Source organism: Gossypium raimondii, chromosome 5 (assembly GCF_025698545.1).
Source record: "Gossypium raimondii isolate GPD5lz chromosome 5, ASM2569854v1, whole genome shotgun sequence".
NCBI classification, from domain to species: Eukaryota; Viridiplantae; Streptophyta; class Magnoliopsida; order Malvales; family Malvaceae; genus Gossypium; species Gossypium raimondii.
The window spans coordinates 3727101-3742923 of NC_068569.1; the positions used below are offsets into that span (position 1 = coordinate 3727101).

Sequence of the window (15823 nt, forward strand, 5' to 3'; positions counted from 1 at the left end):
GAATCTCACTATATATACACAATTGTGGTGTTATCCTAGTTCTTTATATCTGGCTCAGGCTCGAAATAGGCTTTTGGGCCGCTAATGAAGAAAACTCACATGACAATGGCATTATAACAGTTAAGTTCCCTGCCATGAAATCAAGCCCAAAGATAGTCAGGCATTGTCAGATGCTATCTATCCAAATAACTTACGGAGGCCACACATCTCCCATTCCAAAATGCTACCTGAAACCTACAACCCAATACGCCGCTTCCGTAAACACCATCTTTAAAGGTGTCCCATTCCTAAAATCACCAATCAACCAATTGAGCATATCAGCATACCGTGGGAGTACATGGCTACAAAGAGGTGCCAATTTTGATGACATCTTAAGTTCATAATTCCCTCATAATCCAGTTGCGATATCCTCTTTGGAACAAAAAGAAACCAACACAATGGAGGCGACGTATGCACTCCACACAAAGGAATGTTGTAATCACCTAATTTTCCAGCATCAAACGAGGTGAAAACCAACATTAAGCACAATAGAATTTACCAACAAGATGATTTTTAAATAATATGGGTCCAATACCAGTAACAAGAAGGAGCTCACTTAAGTTAAAGCTCCAGTATAAGCATTCATATTAAAAAAAAAAAAACTCCTATTTGAAACAGTTGAATGTGAAATAAAAAGTTATTTATATCAGAGTTCAACTCGATGGGCTTATTTATATTTTTGCTGCAAAAATATAACTATTTATGATTTTGATAGTGATGTAAACTTTATTCTCACAATCATTAAAAAAACTGAAAAAAAAAAGTTTATAGTCGTAAGTTGTAACTTACAAGAAACCAACCTGTCTTCTAGTTGGTCGGTGAAGAACGAGGTATTCCCGCTAGGTAACGTAAGGGTAGTTTCCTTCAAAGTTCAATATGCTTAAAACGGCATCGTGCATTGGCACAAATATCCCGCGCGAAACACGAAGTCCAGTAAACGATAAAAAACCGTTTGATGTAAGCGGTTAACAAAACTACCGGTATCTCCCTATCGACACGTGTACCGGCCCAAGACCATGCTTCCACTTAATGAAACGTGGCAAGTTTTGGTTGGTCTTTCCTTTTTCTCTTCACCACCCATATAATTGAAATAATTTTAAAAATGGAGAAAAAATATATTTGTTCTCAACGGCAAAAAATATATATTTGATTTAATCTTAGATAGGGAGAGAGAAAGGCGAGAGAAGCAAGGAGGGAAGAGAGAGACGGGGAAAGATAGAACTGCCGATTTTTGTACTGTTTGATTTATTTTTTATTTTTTTTACATAAAGAAGTGTTTCGAAGGACTCTCCGTAGTATTCTGCAGTTCGTTGCAATCTCGCAAGACGGTGATTGGAATCGGATTCATCCTTCTTTTCTTTTTTCTTTGTTTTTTTTTTTGTGTGTGTGAGAGAAGCCGAGAACAAGATGGTGAACTCTATGGTGGAGAGAGCAACGAACGACTTGCTGGTAGGGCCTGATTGGGCGAGGAATATTGAGATCTGCGACATGCTTAATCAGGAACCTGGGTATGTGTCACCCTGGATTCCAAGCTCTCGTCTTTTTTTTGAGAAGTTATTATTGCTCTTATGACTCTACTGATGATCACTTTTGAATTGATAATAAATAATAAATTTGAAGATTGTGATTCTTCTGTTGTTTCTTGTTTCAGTACTCGATTTGATTTTACTTTTTTTTCCCCTTTTATCGCTTGTAAATTTATAGAGATTTGGTTTAGGAAGCTTATCAGGATTGATCAATGTGCTTTTGCGTTTTTCTTTGTTCGTATTTGATCGATAACACTGCACTTTAATATGGCTTTTATTTATCGTTAGAGGTCGTAATTTCATGCCGATATAGACTGGTGTTAGAGACTCGACTACTTTGCTCTCCGTTGAAAGATTTTGTTGGTTGTGTCCTGATTATCCTGATGCTTAAATTTCATTTCCCAAATATGAACTAGAGTGAAGTCACATTTACATGTTCAGCTTAATGGTTGGTCATTTTATCTGGTTGTTCATTACATGTTCAAAATAAGTTCTATCTTGGTAATTTTTTCTGGTTGATTTTTAGTTAATGCAAGTTATTGTCAAGTACAAAGGGTCAAAACTTATAGATTCCGTTTACTGGTTAATGTTGGCTTTTCTTTTCCAATTTTCTCCCCTCAGGGGAGTATTGTGCCTAATCACGTTGAGTGTTTAAATATGATGGAATCACGTTGAGTGTTTAAATATGATGGTTATTTATCAGGCAAGCGAAAGATGTCATTAAAGGCATAAAAAAGAAGCTCGGAAGTAAAAATTCTAAAGTTCAACTTCTTGCACTAACTGTAAGATCCTGAAAACTTCTTGCATTGATTTCTTCTAATCCCTGGATAATATCAGTGCTGCTTTCGTCGTTTTTTACCACCTTTTACATGCATAGAATTAAACTTGTTTAAATTATTTACTTCCTATGTTCTAGCTACTAGAGACTATCATAAAAAACTGTGGGGACATTGTCCATATGCATGTTGCAGAGAGAGGTATTCTTCACGACATGGTCAGAATAGTCAAGAAAAAGGTAGGAAATAATTTTAACTCCCATTTTCTATTTATTTTCTTGTAGTAAACTTGTTCTTAGCTTTTGTGCTGCTCATGTAGCCTGATTTTTATGTGAAAGAGAAGATATTGACTCTGATTGACACTTGGCAAGAAGCATTTGGAGGAGCGAGGGCAAGATATACACAATATTATGTTGCGTATCAGGAGTTGTTGGTATGTCTGTTGAGGCCTCTCACCTCTAACTGTATGAGATATGCTTTCTTGGGATCTGTTTCTCATATACCATCCCTTAAATTCATGCCCTGTCATTGTATTCTTGGGATTCCTTCCTTTTCCCCACTTCTTCTCTGAGCCTAACTGATATATTGTTTCAGCGTGCTGGGGCAGTATTCCCCCCGAGATCCGAGAGGTCCGCACCTGTATTTACTCCTCCTCAGACGCAACCTTTGTCTTCTTATCCCCAAAACATTCGCAATTCTGGTCAGCAAGAGACGGCTGAGCCTTCTGCAAAGCCTGAGTTCCTAAGTCTGAGGTAATTTTGTTGTTCCTCAGTCATTTGAGTGGTAAAAACATGTTTATTGTTCGTGTTTACCATTATTAGTATTAAATTCTATCGTGGCCTATGTTTCTTTTTCAGAAAAGAAAAAAAAAACCTTCCCTTTATGATGTTCGGTTTAGAAATTGTGGTACAGTAATCTGTTTAAGTGAAAGTCTGATGCTCATAATAAATTCTTATTATCATTATCTAACAAATAAATTACAAACCTTATTGACATATGTCAAAGTGGGTTTTCATTAATAAGGAGACTCTTCCATTCTATTTGGTGCGTGTCAAGACAAACCTCTTATTCATCCCTTAAATGGACCTTTTTTAGAGAGAACTAGGGCCTTGTCAGTTAAAATTTCCTATTTGTTTTAATTTCTCAGTTTGCTCTTATTCTGTTCCATTATTTATAGTGACTTTATTTTGCCAATTCACTGTGTCCATGGTATATTATCATTGATAATGCATCTGGTCTTCTTTTAACTGGAGTTCATTTATTAGTTTGACAGAAATTCAGAACGCACGAGGTATTATGGATGTCCTTGCAGAAATGCTAAATGCTTTAGCTCCTGGGAACAAGGAGGTATTGTCCACAATTTGAAATAGAAAGGAAGGCATTTTGTTTACTTGCTAAAATGACACTTCCCACAAGCATAATGATGTAGTTTCCAAGTGACAAGTCATTAACTGATTTACCGATTTAAAGTGACTATTGAAGTCTTGATATAACTGACATTTGTGTAATAATTTCGTTGTCAATGCTCAAATTCATCAGTATGTGAACCTGTTTCTGTGTAAACTTTATGTTTTTCCGGCTCTTATGATTAAAAGCTGCTAATGAAGCCATGAAGTTTCATGTCGCTTAACCTCTTCTAATCTTTAATGAATTTCTGTTTCTTTTAGATTCATTTTCGATTTGCTTATTTTGTCTACAATTTCAGGGACTTAGGCAGGAGGTTATTGCTGACTTAGTGGATCAGTGCCGTACTTACAAATTAAGAGTTGTACACCTTGTTAATTCCACATCGTAAGAATAGTCACTTTTAATATAATTTCCCAGTGGCCCTTAGTAATTGTGTTATATGTCGATGACTCTTTGTTCTCATCTATTTCCATGTTCCTGCCATTCTTGTTCTGTGTGTTCATTTATGATTTCTGTTTGTACTGCCTAGACTTAGTGTGTTATTTCAATATGCTTGATAAAATGCTTGACCAATTTGAAGGAGTGAGTTCACGATGAGTGTTGAAACCAAAGGACTGTTATTTTTTTTTTGTTTTCACTTATAATGTCTTGGTTCTATGGGACAAGATGCCAAAGCAGCCTGTGAAGGATTTTTACCTCTCTTTGAGTACCTCAATGAATATCTTTATGTGCATTCCAATTAAATTTCTGTGATATAGTCACTTATTCAGGCATGTATGGCGTATGAGTTGCGTTGTTATTTTGTTTTTTACCTTTATGGAATAGTACAGAATTCATTGCAATGTTTCTATATTCAAAACATATTAGGTTTGATTCTTTATCTCTTTTAGGGATGAGTCACTACTATGTCAAGGTTTAGCATTGAATGATGATTTGCAGCGATTACTGGCAAAACATGAAGAATTAGCTTCAGCAACTTCTTCTCAAGTAGGCAAACCTAAGCCTGAACCTGCAAAAGAGCTTGTGAATGTTGATGGTCCCCTACTCAATACAGGTGATAGCAGCAAGCACTCTGATGGGAGGTAATTAGCCTTTTTTGGTCTAGATTATTATATGCAGGAATGTGGTAACTAGAATTATTGATTTTTTTGTGTCACTACAGGAAATGATAGAATAATAAATTGCATGTGCTGCATGTCCTAATCTTTACTGGTGCTAACTAATCATGCTCTTGTCCTCAGCATCCTGGTACTCGGATTACCTGTTTCTTTCTGCTATTTGATTTATTTGTTTGGAAGAGTCCTCGGTAGAATTATCACACTAGATTTTCATTGTTGATGCTTGACTAGTTGAAGTTGGAAACCTTTTCAGCATTCTTAGAACTAGTTATTAGTAGTCTGTTTCTCTCTGTTGGGAGTGACTGAAATTGCTTATCCAATTTTAAGCTGCTAGGATTGACATTGAAGTTCATTATATACTGGGTTATCTAAATCCCTTGATTAGATGTTTGCAGTAGCTTGAGCTAACTAACAGGATTTCTTCACAGATCTACCTCAAGCAATGGTGCAAGTTCTCAACCATTTAATCAGTTATCGATTCCTGTGGCTCCTGAAACTAATGGTTCAACTCTCCCAGCTGCAGTGAATCCCAAAATGGATCTGCTTAGTGGTGACGACTATTCACCCAAGGCAGATAACACACTGGCCCTTGTTCCTTTGGGAGAACCACAACAAACAACTCCTGCATCACAGCAGAATGCTCTTGTTCTCATTGATATGTTCTCTGATAGTAATAGTACCTCTGGTTCTCCAAAAATCCAATCTTGTGGTTTGGCTGGACAAACCGATCCTTTGACTCCTCAAATTCAGCAGCAGCAGCAGAATTTTCATGCGAATGGAACTGTATCTAACATGGGATCACCTCGATATGAGCAGTCATATGTTCAAGGGATGGGTCATGCCTGGAATGGCCAGATGGCTCAGCAGCAGCAGAATTTTCATGCGAATGGAATTGTACCAAACATGGGATCACCTCGATATGAGCACTCGTATGCTCAAGGGACAGGTCCTGCCTGGAATGGCCAGATGGTTCAGCAGCAGCAGAATTTTCATGTGAACGGAACTGTATCGAACATGGGATCACCTCGATATGAGCAGACATATGCTCAAGGCACAGGTCCTGCCTGGAATGGTCAGCTGGTTCAGCAGCATCATCAGAATAACTTTTATGGAAATGGAAATGTATCAAACATGGGCTCGCCTCGATATGAGCAGTCATGTGCTCAAGGCACAGGTCCTGCCTGGAATGGCCAGCTGGTTCGGCAGCAGCAGGCCCACTTACCTGTCTATGGTTCGTTTCTGTTTGTAATAGGCTTTTTTCTACAAACTGGAGTATTTTACTTTTGTTACACTCACACACCATTCTTGTTTAGGGAGAGATATAATAACAGCATGCCACATTTCAAATCATTAATATACATCATCGTGGTCTTTCTCTTACCAAATTCATGTAGATATATCTAGGCTTAGTTGCCTGGGTGAATATTTATATTCTTGCTGCTAATATACTTATTTCATGTTGAGAAGGTGCCCAGAGTAGTGGTTCACTACCACCACCACCATGGGAAGCACAGGCAGCAGACTCTAGCCCAGTTGCAGGTGCTCAGTACCCCCACCAATCAGTGGTTACTCAAGTTGTTGTAACACATACACTTCCTCAAAGACCTCAGCATATGGGAAGTGATCACGTGGTTGGGATGTATATTCAGCCAATCACAAATGGTAATTTGTCAGCAATTAATAACCAGGTTGTTCCCAAAAACCAGTTTTCTGGTTTTCATCCCCAACCGATCCAAGGAGCGCAGCATATGGGAATGTATCCACAGCAACTGCCAGCTAACCAGATGGCTTCAATGCATCCTCAACAAATGTACGGGAACCAAATGGGAGCATATGGCTATGGAGAGTTGCAGTATATAGATCAGAAAATCGATGGGCTATCCATCAGAGATGATGATAGCCTGAGAAACTCTTACTACCAGGTTCCCACTTCATCTTATGTTCCACCTGGCAAGGCTTCGAAAGCAGAGGATAAGCTGTTTGGGGACCTTCTTGACATGGCAAGAATTAAATCAATAAACACCACCCCAAAAGCTTGGTAGCATGTGAACCTGGAATTTGTTTTTTTTTTTTTCTCCTTTCAGCTTTTCATTTTACATATTTCTTTTGGTAACCAACTTGTTTCCTTTCTCGTTTTCTTTCTTTCTTCTTAAATAATATAAGATGTTCTTCACCTGTCTCTTGTATTTTGTTTTGCATGGTTGGCAATGGAATCATGTACATTCCCTGTAGAGAAAATGGAAAGATCTACTCTTTTTGGGTCAGGATGACTTTTTGCCTCTCTCTCTTTTTAAAGAAAATTTCTCAGGCTTATGTAAAATAAAAATTTATTGTGATATAATGCAAATGTGGAATTCCTTTCCAACTTTTAAGGCTTTTAGGCATAAATTTTCTGTTGGCATTTTGAACTGTATGGCTGTTGTAATATTGTATATGCTGAAATTTACTCTTGTTGTTGAAGTAGGGTTAGTTTGTCTATTTTACTATTGATTTTTTTAAAATTTTAAATGTGTACTTTTTTGGCACATAAACGTGATTCTAAACTAATAAAACGAGTAACGACTATGGCAGTATGGCCCAAAAAGAAAAGAAAAGAAAAAAAAAAAGAAAAGGAAAACTAATAAAATGACCATTGGAATAAAGTTCAATACCACGTGCTCAATCAGAGTTCCATTACATCATTCAAAGTACAACAAAACAATTACAGAAATCGTAACTCGACGAGGAACCGGTCGAACCAATTATTTGCTCCTTTCACCACTAATGGAGTCATTTTATGCCCTATATAAAACCATCAAAACTGTAGTGGAGCTGAAAACTGATAACTATCTTAAATACTAAAGCATGCATTCCAAGATGGCAAACATGTATATACGCAACCTGCAACCATCACAGCAATGTGTCTATACACACATGAAAGATATATTTGGCACTGGCGCACTGCCCCATCTTTAGGTGATGTCTTAGGTTTCCCATGCAACAATGGGAGCTTGAATACCTTTGCTTTCAAGCCTTATTGGCAAACATAAATAAAGATATAGTTTTTGGACATTTCAGAGTTCTTTAAATTCAACTCCATACCTTGAACTTATCTAAACAATGGGTCTACCTCGCTTACAGTTCCATTGAGCAGGCGATGTAATCTTGAAGGATGAGGAGGTCGGTGGAGGGGTGGACCACAAGTTTTGCAGCCTCCACAAGTTTTACAGTTCCATTCAGCTTCAAACGTTCTGTTCGCTTGCCATGTTTACAATGGGGAACTGGTAGTGGTGTTTACGGTATGTTGGTTCGCACGTGTGGGATAATAAAGGCAAAGCATAATATGATGAAATTAAGAAAGAAAAGGTATGGAAGTGATGGTAAACAGCATTTACAGGTAAGAGGGAAGCAGCCTTTTCTGTCCACCTACTATTTTTTTTATAATAATAAAATAGGAAAAGGCCCAAAACTTTTAATACCCAAAGGAACGACCAAAACAAATGTAATTGTAACATTGTTCCAGGTAAAGAAGGGGGAAACCAAGAGTTATTTTGTTTGATTCGACGAAAGTTGAAAAAAGAAAACAACGAAGCTCCATTCCTTTTATCTCCAGAGTTTTTCATTTCACATTCAATGGAAATCTTAGGAGAAACATAATAAACAAAAAAGCAACAGAAATTGTAGAACCATGCCTTGGGGTATCTAAGTTGATTTTGAACAAGTGGAAGATCACCGTAAGTTGGTCGAATGTTTTTGAAGATGGATGACAACAGTTCGAAGCCAATGGTGATGGTACAGATCGTGTAGTGCCATAATCAAAGATTTAAGATAGGAAAATGGTCACTTTTGATTACGGGATCCTGACAAATGGAGCAGCCCAAGATTTGTTTTTTTTATTTTTCCGATGTAACTTGCTTTTCTTTTCTTTTAAACTTATCTTAATTAAATTGGTATTTTTTAATGGAATCTAGTTAATTTCTGCAATGCTAAATTATCTGATGGTGATGAATGAACAGCAAATTTTGGGTTGGAAATTCATTGTCTTAAGTCAACTCTGGGTGCCTTTCTGCACCTACTAATTACTAAATAATAATACATTTTTAAAAAATAGATGACCCCGTTAAAGGTTTCATTCATCACATGAATCTTTAGCTTAAAAAAGTATCCATATTGAAAAAAAATAAAAAAAAATCTCGTTTATTGTTTTGTCTTTGTGTCTGAATCTGAATGTTTGTGACAGAGAGCGTGGGACCGTCTTCTCTGAACTGTTTTAAAGTCTCTCTTTTTTCTGCAAGCTTTCAAGCACAGCAAGGCCATTATAAAGATTCCTTGAACATCTATTTTTATTTATTTTAAGCTCTATTCTTTTACTCTCCATTTTGACCTTTACATAAGGCAAATGAAGATCTGAAAAATGTTGAAGCTTTCCGTTTTCTTCGGTTGAACAAAAAGCTCAAAGCTCAAATATGCTGCTGCTTCTCTCTCCTCTGCGACTTTTGGAAAGGAAAATCAAATACCCATTTTCCACCGGAAGGTAATTCGGCTGCTGATTTCATCAAGGTTGGATTATTCAATCAAATCTGGTGCCCTTTTTCTTGTTTTTGAGAAATGGGATTTTTGTATTCATCCTGTTTGATTTGAAATTACTTTAGTTGCTTAAACAACTTTGGTTTGGATTTGGTGTATTTACAGGCATCAGTAAGGTGAAAGGGAAAATTATATTTTGTGAAAGTGGATTCATATAGCTGAATGTTTCTGGTAGGATTGATTTGATAATTTATTGGTTATTATGAGCACTAGGTTGTTGCAAAAAGAGATATAGAAATGAATGTGCAATGCAGTAAGGAGTACATATGCATGAATTTGGTTGCTGCCTTGTGGTGGTTCTTTTTAGTAATTGGTTAAGGAGTAAATCAGATTAGTAGTGATGGCATCCATTAGAAGAACACTGTCTCCGGTGCCTCGACAAGGGACTTTAATTACCGGAGAGGCTGAGCGCTCAGTTCCTTCTCCTTTGTCCAAGTCTTCATCATGTAGCCAGAGTTCCCCAGCCACTGGTGGATTGCTATCTTCTCTTTTTGGTTTATCGGACTCTCAAGCTTTAGTTTTCGGAGTTTTCTCACCAAGATCCTTTAGACCTCTTGACAGGGCTAAACAGAAAGGACAAGTTTGGAGGAGGGTTGTTTTTCAATTCTTCATTTGTTTCATAATTGGTTTTCTTATTGGATTTACACCATTCATTTCCATGGACTTTTCATATATGAATCCGGTTTCAAAGCATCAGGCATTTTCTTTTGAGGTAGTATCAACTGCTGGGAATTTTCAATCACTCAACAATTCACAAAGGAATGTAGCATCAACAATGAACAACCCTGGGGTTGAAAATAATTTCACATTAGAGGGATTGGTGCAGAGACAGGAAATGACAGAAGGGAATTTAGATGATGCCTCGACTAATCAATCGGTCCCTCAAGATATAGATCTGGAATCTCGCAAGCTTTTGATAATTGTGACTCCAACATATGCTCGATCGTTTCAGGCCTATTATCTAAATCTTTTGGCGTACACATTAAAGTTGGTCCAACCTCCACTATTGTGGATTGTTGTAGAGATGACCTTACAATCTGATGAAACAGCTGACATCCTAAGAAGGAGCGGTGTTATGTATAGGCATCTTGTCTGCAAGAAAAATCTGACTGATATAAAAGACAGAAGTGTTCACCAAAGAAATGTGGCACTATCTCACATCGAAACTCATCATCTTGATGGAATTGTCTACTTTGCCGATGAACATAACATCTACTCAATTGATCTCTTTGAGCAAATGAGGCACATTAGGTATCTCCTTTATGCTTTTATATTCTGTCTGTTTCTTATTCTCTGAATGAAGCACCTTGCTTATCCTTTTATTTGTTATAGCCACAATATACCTTCTCCCTTTTATATGTGCCTAGTGCTGCAGCTTTTTTATGGCATTTATATTTATAGGCAATTTGGGACTTGGCCTGTGGCCAAACAAACATCGGACAAAAGTAGAGCTGTATTGGAAGGCCCTGTTTGTAATGGAACTCAAGTCATTGGATGGCACCTAAATGGATTAAGTAAGCGATTCCAAAGATTCCATGCTGAAATGTCAGGGTTTGCCTTCAACAGTACCATACTATGGGATCCAAAGCCATGGCACCGACCTACTCTTGAACCGATAAGACAGCTTGACACGGTCGAAGATGGTTTCCATGTTAGTATTTATTGGCTCTTCTTTGATTGTCTTTAAGTGTCTTATTGTTTCACCTTACTACAGTGATCACAGCTGTTGTTGTTTCTGGATAAAAGAGAAAAGGATGTTGGCAATTCAGATAAGATTATATATATTTATATTTGAGCACTGAAAAGATGGAAACAAAAAGTGGGCAAAAAATGTGAATGGAATTCTCCCAAACCTGGTGTGGAAAATTTACCCCTTGAGAAAGTATTTAGCACTTTAACCTATATTGAAATGCTACATACTGGTGATGGATTTCACTTCAATATTTTAAGATTATTTATTTGAATTTGCAGGCAAGCTCATTTATTGAACGAGTTGTGCAAGATGAAAGCCAGATGGAAGGCTTACCACACGACTGCTCAAGAGTCATGGTTTGGGAGCTAAATGTTGAATCACCTAATTCTTTCTATCCCAAAAAATGGTCAATGAAGAATAATTTGGACATCATTGCTCCACTCGCATGAAACTCAATATGTCAAAGGAGTTAATTTTGATCATCAAGGTGAGTGTCAATTTCCTTTTCAAGTAATCAAAGTAAATGCCAAATTTTTTTTCTTTTTTGTTTTGCCTATGACATGCTAAAAATCTACATGGAAATAAAAGTAATTTTATATTAACTTGAATTCCAGTATATTCATCATTGAAGTGAGAAGAAAGAATATACAGGAAAACAAACAACATAATGAAAAACCAAGCTCTTTTAGCTCTATTACCTCTTTCATATTTTCTTTTTCCATGTTTTGGCCTCCGGGGCTGATTCATCTAACAAGACATTGCACAAGTGCATTGAGATTTTTCATGTTCATTATTGTAGGAAAGATGGCCAAGAATTGTATTTAACTGTCATCGAAGGAGACTCGAAACTCAACTGATACCTAAATCAAGTGGAAGAGCATTACCAATACCTTGTTGCAGTAAAACAGAGTAATCTGCAGACAAGTGTAAACAAAACCTTCGTACGGTATCTCGTTTTCCCGTTTCTGCATTGCCCGTTGAGAGCATTTCGTGAGACTAGTTGGGAAGGATGGTCAAATGGAAAGCATCCTTGTGTAATGCTGACTGTAATGTTATTACTTTGACTCTCATTCTCGTTTTAGCTAATAGCTATTCTTTTGGGGGAGTAAAATTGAAAGCATATTTTGGTCAATCACATTTTGTTACCTCCATATCTGTCTTTTTAGTACAATGTTTCTTGCATGTATTTTATAATTAATTTGTAATGCAGCTTTGAATTCAGCTGTAAATGCGATGTCAAAGTGGATTGGGTGACTAAATTGCACTTTTAACTGCAGAGTACTGGTTTAGAACAGAATTGCAGATTCACTACATTAAACTACAGTGGCTACCCTATGAGAAGTTGCGTGTAAATTTTCGTTAGTTTAGCTACTATGATTGGCTTGTTCAATATTTGGTTATTGTTACAAGATAAAATGACATCTTCAAATCTATTTGGATAGAATATGTTTCTTCTATAATTACAGTATTGGTTAGCCCTCCACTAAAAGACATTTAGGAATCCTGACAGTAAATTTTCTTCTAACGGCCCTTTTGGTATGCTTGATGTAGAAAGAGGAGTATTATGTTCAATACCACTCAAGATAAAAGATATATCAAGGTGTTTGGTCGATGAGAATCGTAATGTTATCTTGTGTTTGCCATCAAATAAAACAAAAAACTGTCAATACAAGTGATATTTAAATGCCAGATTTAAGTCTGTTTTATTTATCCTTCATCTTAAAACAAAAAGTCACGCAAATGGCTCGTAAATGTGATGGGATGTTATTTAACTTTTCAAGGCCAAAGAATGATATTCTATAAATATTTTGGAATTAACTCGCTATCAGGCGACCGTCGATATGTCCGAGTGGTTAAGGAGACAGACTCGAAATCTGTTGGGCTATGCCTGCGCAGGTTCGAATCCTGCTGTCGACGATCCTTTTTATTATTTCTTTCTCAACTCTTCTTTTTTGATAATTTTCTGAACTCATGTTTAAGGTTATGCTAATGAGACTGTAATATCTAAGAATCCTGAACAATGAATAATCAAGGGCGTTTCTCTCTTTTAATTATCATAAAACTTAATTAGCTAAGCAAGATTGCATTGCATGAATGAACTTAGCATATACTATAAATATAGAAAGAAAATTGCTGAAATTCTACTGATATACATATATATCCTGTTCTTGGTTTGATTCTTTCCTTCCTTATGTTGCTGATACGTATATATATATATATGCCTAAAAGATTTATACAACAAGAGGGTACCAAGATAAATTATAATATTTGATCTGGAGAATGAGTGCAACTCACTTCATTCTCTTCTTCAAATTGAGTTTTTTTTCTTCTTCACTCATCGATCAATCATTTTTTTTATCATACCAATCACCATTGCTTTGCTTAATTAATTTCTCCCAAAGTTAGATGTTTCCTAACCTAGAGTTGATCTTTCTGGCATCTCTCTATGGCTCCTACATTGCTTGCGTGCTTCTCCTGGCTTCCTGCCTCATCTTAATCACCCTCTTGCTCACTTTTTCTCTCTCAACTTTCTCCGTTGTTTTCATCGATATATTTACTATCTTTTCCTTATTTTCTCAGTTGATTGGATCAATAAAGGCTGATGTTGATCTGGGTTTTGTTCTGCTTCTCTGCATGTTCTTGCAATATGGGATTGCTGGTGTTTCGGCTTTAAAGCCCTCATTCCATCGCCTGGTTTTTCTACTCAGATTAAAGCTCCAAGATACCATGAATCGCATCCATGCTTGGCTGGCTGTTGCTCCTCCACACCAGAAAATTTCAGCCGTAAATTCATCCCAATTATTCACCAAAAACTAATCAATATCATATAAAAGAAGAATTGATTTATAATTTATAATCATCTAATGTTTGGGTGCGATTCGTTGTTATTCATCCAAGATAACCATTACTGTCTAGTTTTGTAGTATACGGTTATTGGCTCAAATGTTCATTTTATAACTTTAATGAATTAAGATTGATTATTGTGACTATTAAATAATAATAATATAAAAGTTGGTTTATTGTAACAATCACATTCAACATTACTTCTTTTAAATTATTAATTTAAAAATATTTTATAAAAAATTATTTATAATGATTTCCTAACCTATAAACAAGAGTATGCTTTAACAACTCGAACTCACATCAATACTTATATGAATCAAGCTAAGACTCAATTGACAACTTAGATGATAATATTAATGTTACAACAATTTATGATACTATCTTTCACTTAAGAAAGTGAGTTATATCTTATTTACTCTTGGATAAAAAAATTTTGTTACATAAAATAACTTTCAAATAAACTAATTGAATGGTACATTAGTGAAATAAAATAAAATAAAATATTTAAGTAAAAAATTTAAATAATAATTATTACTAAAATAATAAAATGCAAATAATATTGATCATTCAATATAAACTCAACTTTTCAGTAAATCAAAATCTTTTGTTTTGACATTAAAATTGATTATTGATGAAAATTAATTTATCATTAATAAATTAAATTAGTTACGAAATTAATATATATGTGTGAGACAAGTAGAGAAAATGTTATGGTTGTTCATAAAATATACTGTCACTAAAAAAAAGCACCACACCAATGAGAGGACGTCACGTATGTGGCTTTTATATTTAACCATTTAAAATTTTCAAAATTAATATTAAAATTAAATATTCATTTATATTGATTTAAATGAACTTAATAATGTGGTTAAAAATATTTTCCTTTTAAGTTGCAAAGGAAACTAAAACAAAAAATTAGGGTTTAAAGCATAGAGATTTTCTTTTGATCTTTAATTCAAATATTCTATTTAATTTTGAGCAACAAAATGTTTACCGATTCAAATGAAATATATTGATACTGTGATGCTTAAGTTAACTCTAATCTAAAAATCTCTCTCATAAACCCTATCAATCCAAATTTTGGATTCTCTGTTTAACCAAATTAAAAATGCGATTTTAGATTTATCGAGTTGTTTTTAAAATTTCAAGAGACAATGATTGCCTTCTATTAGAAAGAAGATTAAATGATTGAAATCGGAAGAATTACACTAAATTACTCTTAAATTCAATTACTATACAAAACTTGATTTAGTAAAAATTCAATTAAGTCAATGATTACTTCATCCAAATTCCAATCTATTTTTTCATTTTCCTGTTATTTTTCCATTTTCCCAATATATTTTATAATTGAATGGTTAAATATAAAACCACATATGTGGCATCCTCTCATTCGCACTTCACGGGAGTTTATTTTTTAGTAAAACCATAACGATTTATATTTTAGGTATTTAATTGGGCTAAAAAAGTATATTATATAATTTTTATTTAATATTTATATTATATAATTTTAAATTTATTATTGTAATTTAAAGAAAAATATATTTTATGTATTTTTTTTTTTTAGATTTAGGATTAGGGTAGTTTACCTTATTAAATATTTAGCTTAAATTATAATATAAATATAAAAAATAATTTATGATAATCTCACCGCCACTGTTATTTTTATACTAACCGCAGGTAAATGCACCGCCCATCCAAACTCACCCTTAGTTTGGATGAGCGGTGTGTTTACCTCCGATGAGGTTAAAAATAATGGTGGCGGTGAGATTAATTACTATAGCGGTAAGATTGGATACTGTAGCAGTGACATTAGAAACAACGGTGAAATGTGTGTTTGGATTCAAATGCAGTTGT

General features: G+C 35.2%; 2 protein-coding genes and 1 non-coding gene across 8 annotated transcripts; all 3 read left to right on the forward strand.

Annotated features, from left to right (window-relative positions):
* The first annotated feature begins 1194 nt into the window (after nt 1–1194).
* Nucleotides 1195–7130, forward strand: LOC105769010 (TOM1-like protein 9). Of its 4 annotated transcripts, none has more exons than XM_052631135.1 (10): nt 1195–1547; nt 2269–2347; nt 2482–2580; nt 2685–2774; nt 2936–3093; nt 3607–3688; nt 4047–4132; nt 4639–4830; nt 5295–6097; nt 6334–7130. In XM_052631135.1, exons 1-10 carry the CDS (start codon nt 1447–1449, stop codon nt 6906–6908), a joined length of 2265 nt encoding a protein of 754 aa, XP_052487095.1. In that variant the 5' UTR covers nt 1195–1446; the 3' UTR covers nt 6909–7130. The 4 variants fall into 4 exon arrangements, with proteins under 4 accessions (XP_052487095.1, XP_012444802.1, XP_052487096.1 ...); XM_012589348.2 differs by having other exon boundaries at nt 1196–1547; nt 2661–2774; XM_052631136.1 differs by having other exon boundaries at nt 1504–1547; nt 2537–2580; nt 2661–2774.
* A 1841-nt stretch (nt 7131–8971) lies between these two features.
* Nucleotides 8972–12460, forward strand: LOC105769011 (probable beta-1,4-xylosyltransferase IRX9H). Of its 3 annotated transcripts, none has more exons than XM_012589351.2 (5): nt 8972–9405; nt 9538–10683; nt 10834–11083; nt 11404–11612; nt 11925–12460. In XM_012589351.2, exons 2-4 carry the CDS (start codon nt 9773–9775, stop codon nt 11572–11574), a joined length of 1332 nt encoding a protein of 443 aa, XP_012444805.1. In that variant the 5' UTR covers nt 8972–9405; nt 9538–9772; the 3' UTR covers nt 11575–11612; nt 11925–12460. The 3 variants fall into 3 exon arrangements, with proteins under 3 accessions (XP_012444805.1, XP_012444807.1, XP_012444804.1); XM_012589353.2 differs by having other exon boundaries at nt 8972–9379; XM_012589350.2 differs by having other exon boundaries at nt 8972–10683.
* Nucleotides 12461–12960: 500 nt separating this feature from the next.
* TRNAS-CGA (transfer RNA serine (anticodon CGA)) lies at nt 12961–13042 on the forward strand. Its single transcript has one exon. It is a non-coding gene; the product is annotated as a tRNA-Ser (tRNA).
* Nucleotides 13043–15823: the final 2781 nt, after the last annotated feature.

Excerpts from the sequence above, each read along its gene's own strand:
- LOC105769010 (XM_012589348.2), top strand. The coding sequence starts at position 1,447 with ATGGTGAACTCTATGGTGGAGAGAGCAACGAACGACTTGCTGGTAGGG. Across the intron at positions 3,689-4,046 it reads TAGCTCCTGGGAACAAGGAG|GGACTTAGGCAGGAGGTTAT; the intron begins GTATTGTCCACA and ends CTACAATTTCAG. Across the intron at positions 4,831-5,294 it reads AGCAAGCACTCTGATGGGAG|ATCTACCTCAAGCAATGGTG; the intron begins GTAATTAGCCTT and ends ATTTCTTCACAG.
- LOC105769011 (XM_012589350.2), top strand. The coding sequence starts at position 9,773 with ATGGCATCCATTAGAAGAACACTGTCTCCGGTGCCTCGACAAGGGACT. Across the intron at positions 10,684-10,833 it reads GAGCAAATGAGGCACATTAG|GCAATTTGGGACTTGGCCTG; the intron begins GTATCTCCTTTA and ends TTATATTTATAG. Across the intron at positions 11,084-11,403 it reads CGGTCGAAGATGGTTTCCAT|GCAAGCTCATTTATTGAACG; the intron begins GTTAGTATTTAT and ends TTGAATTTGCAG.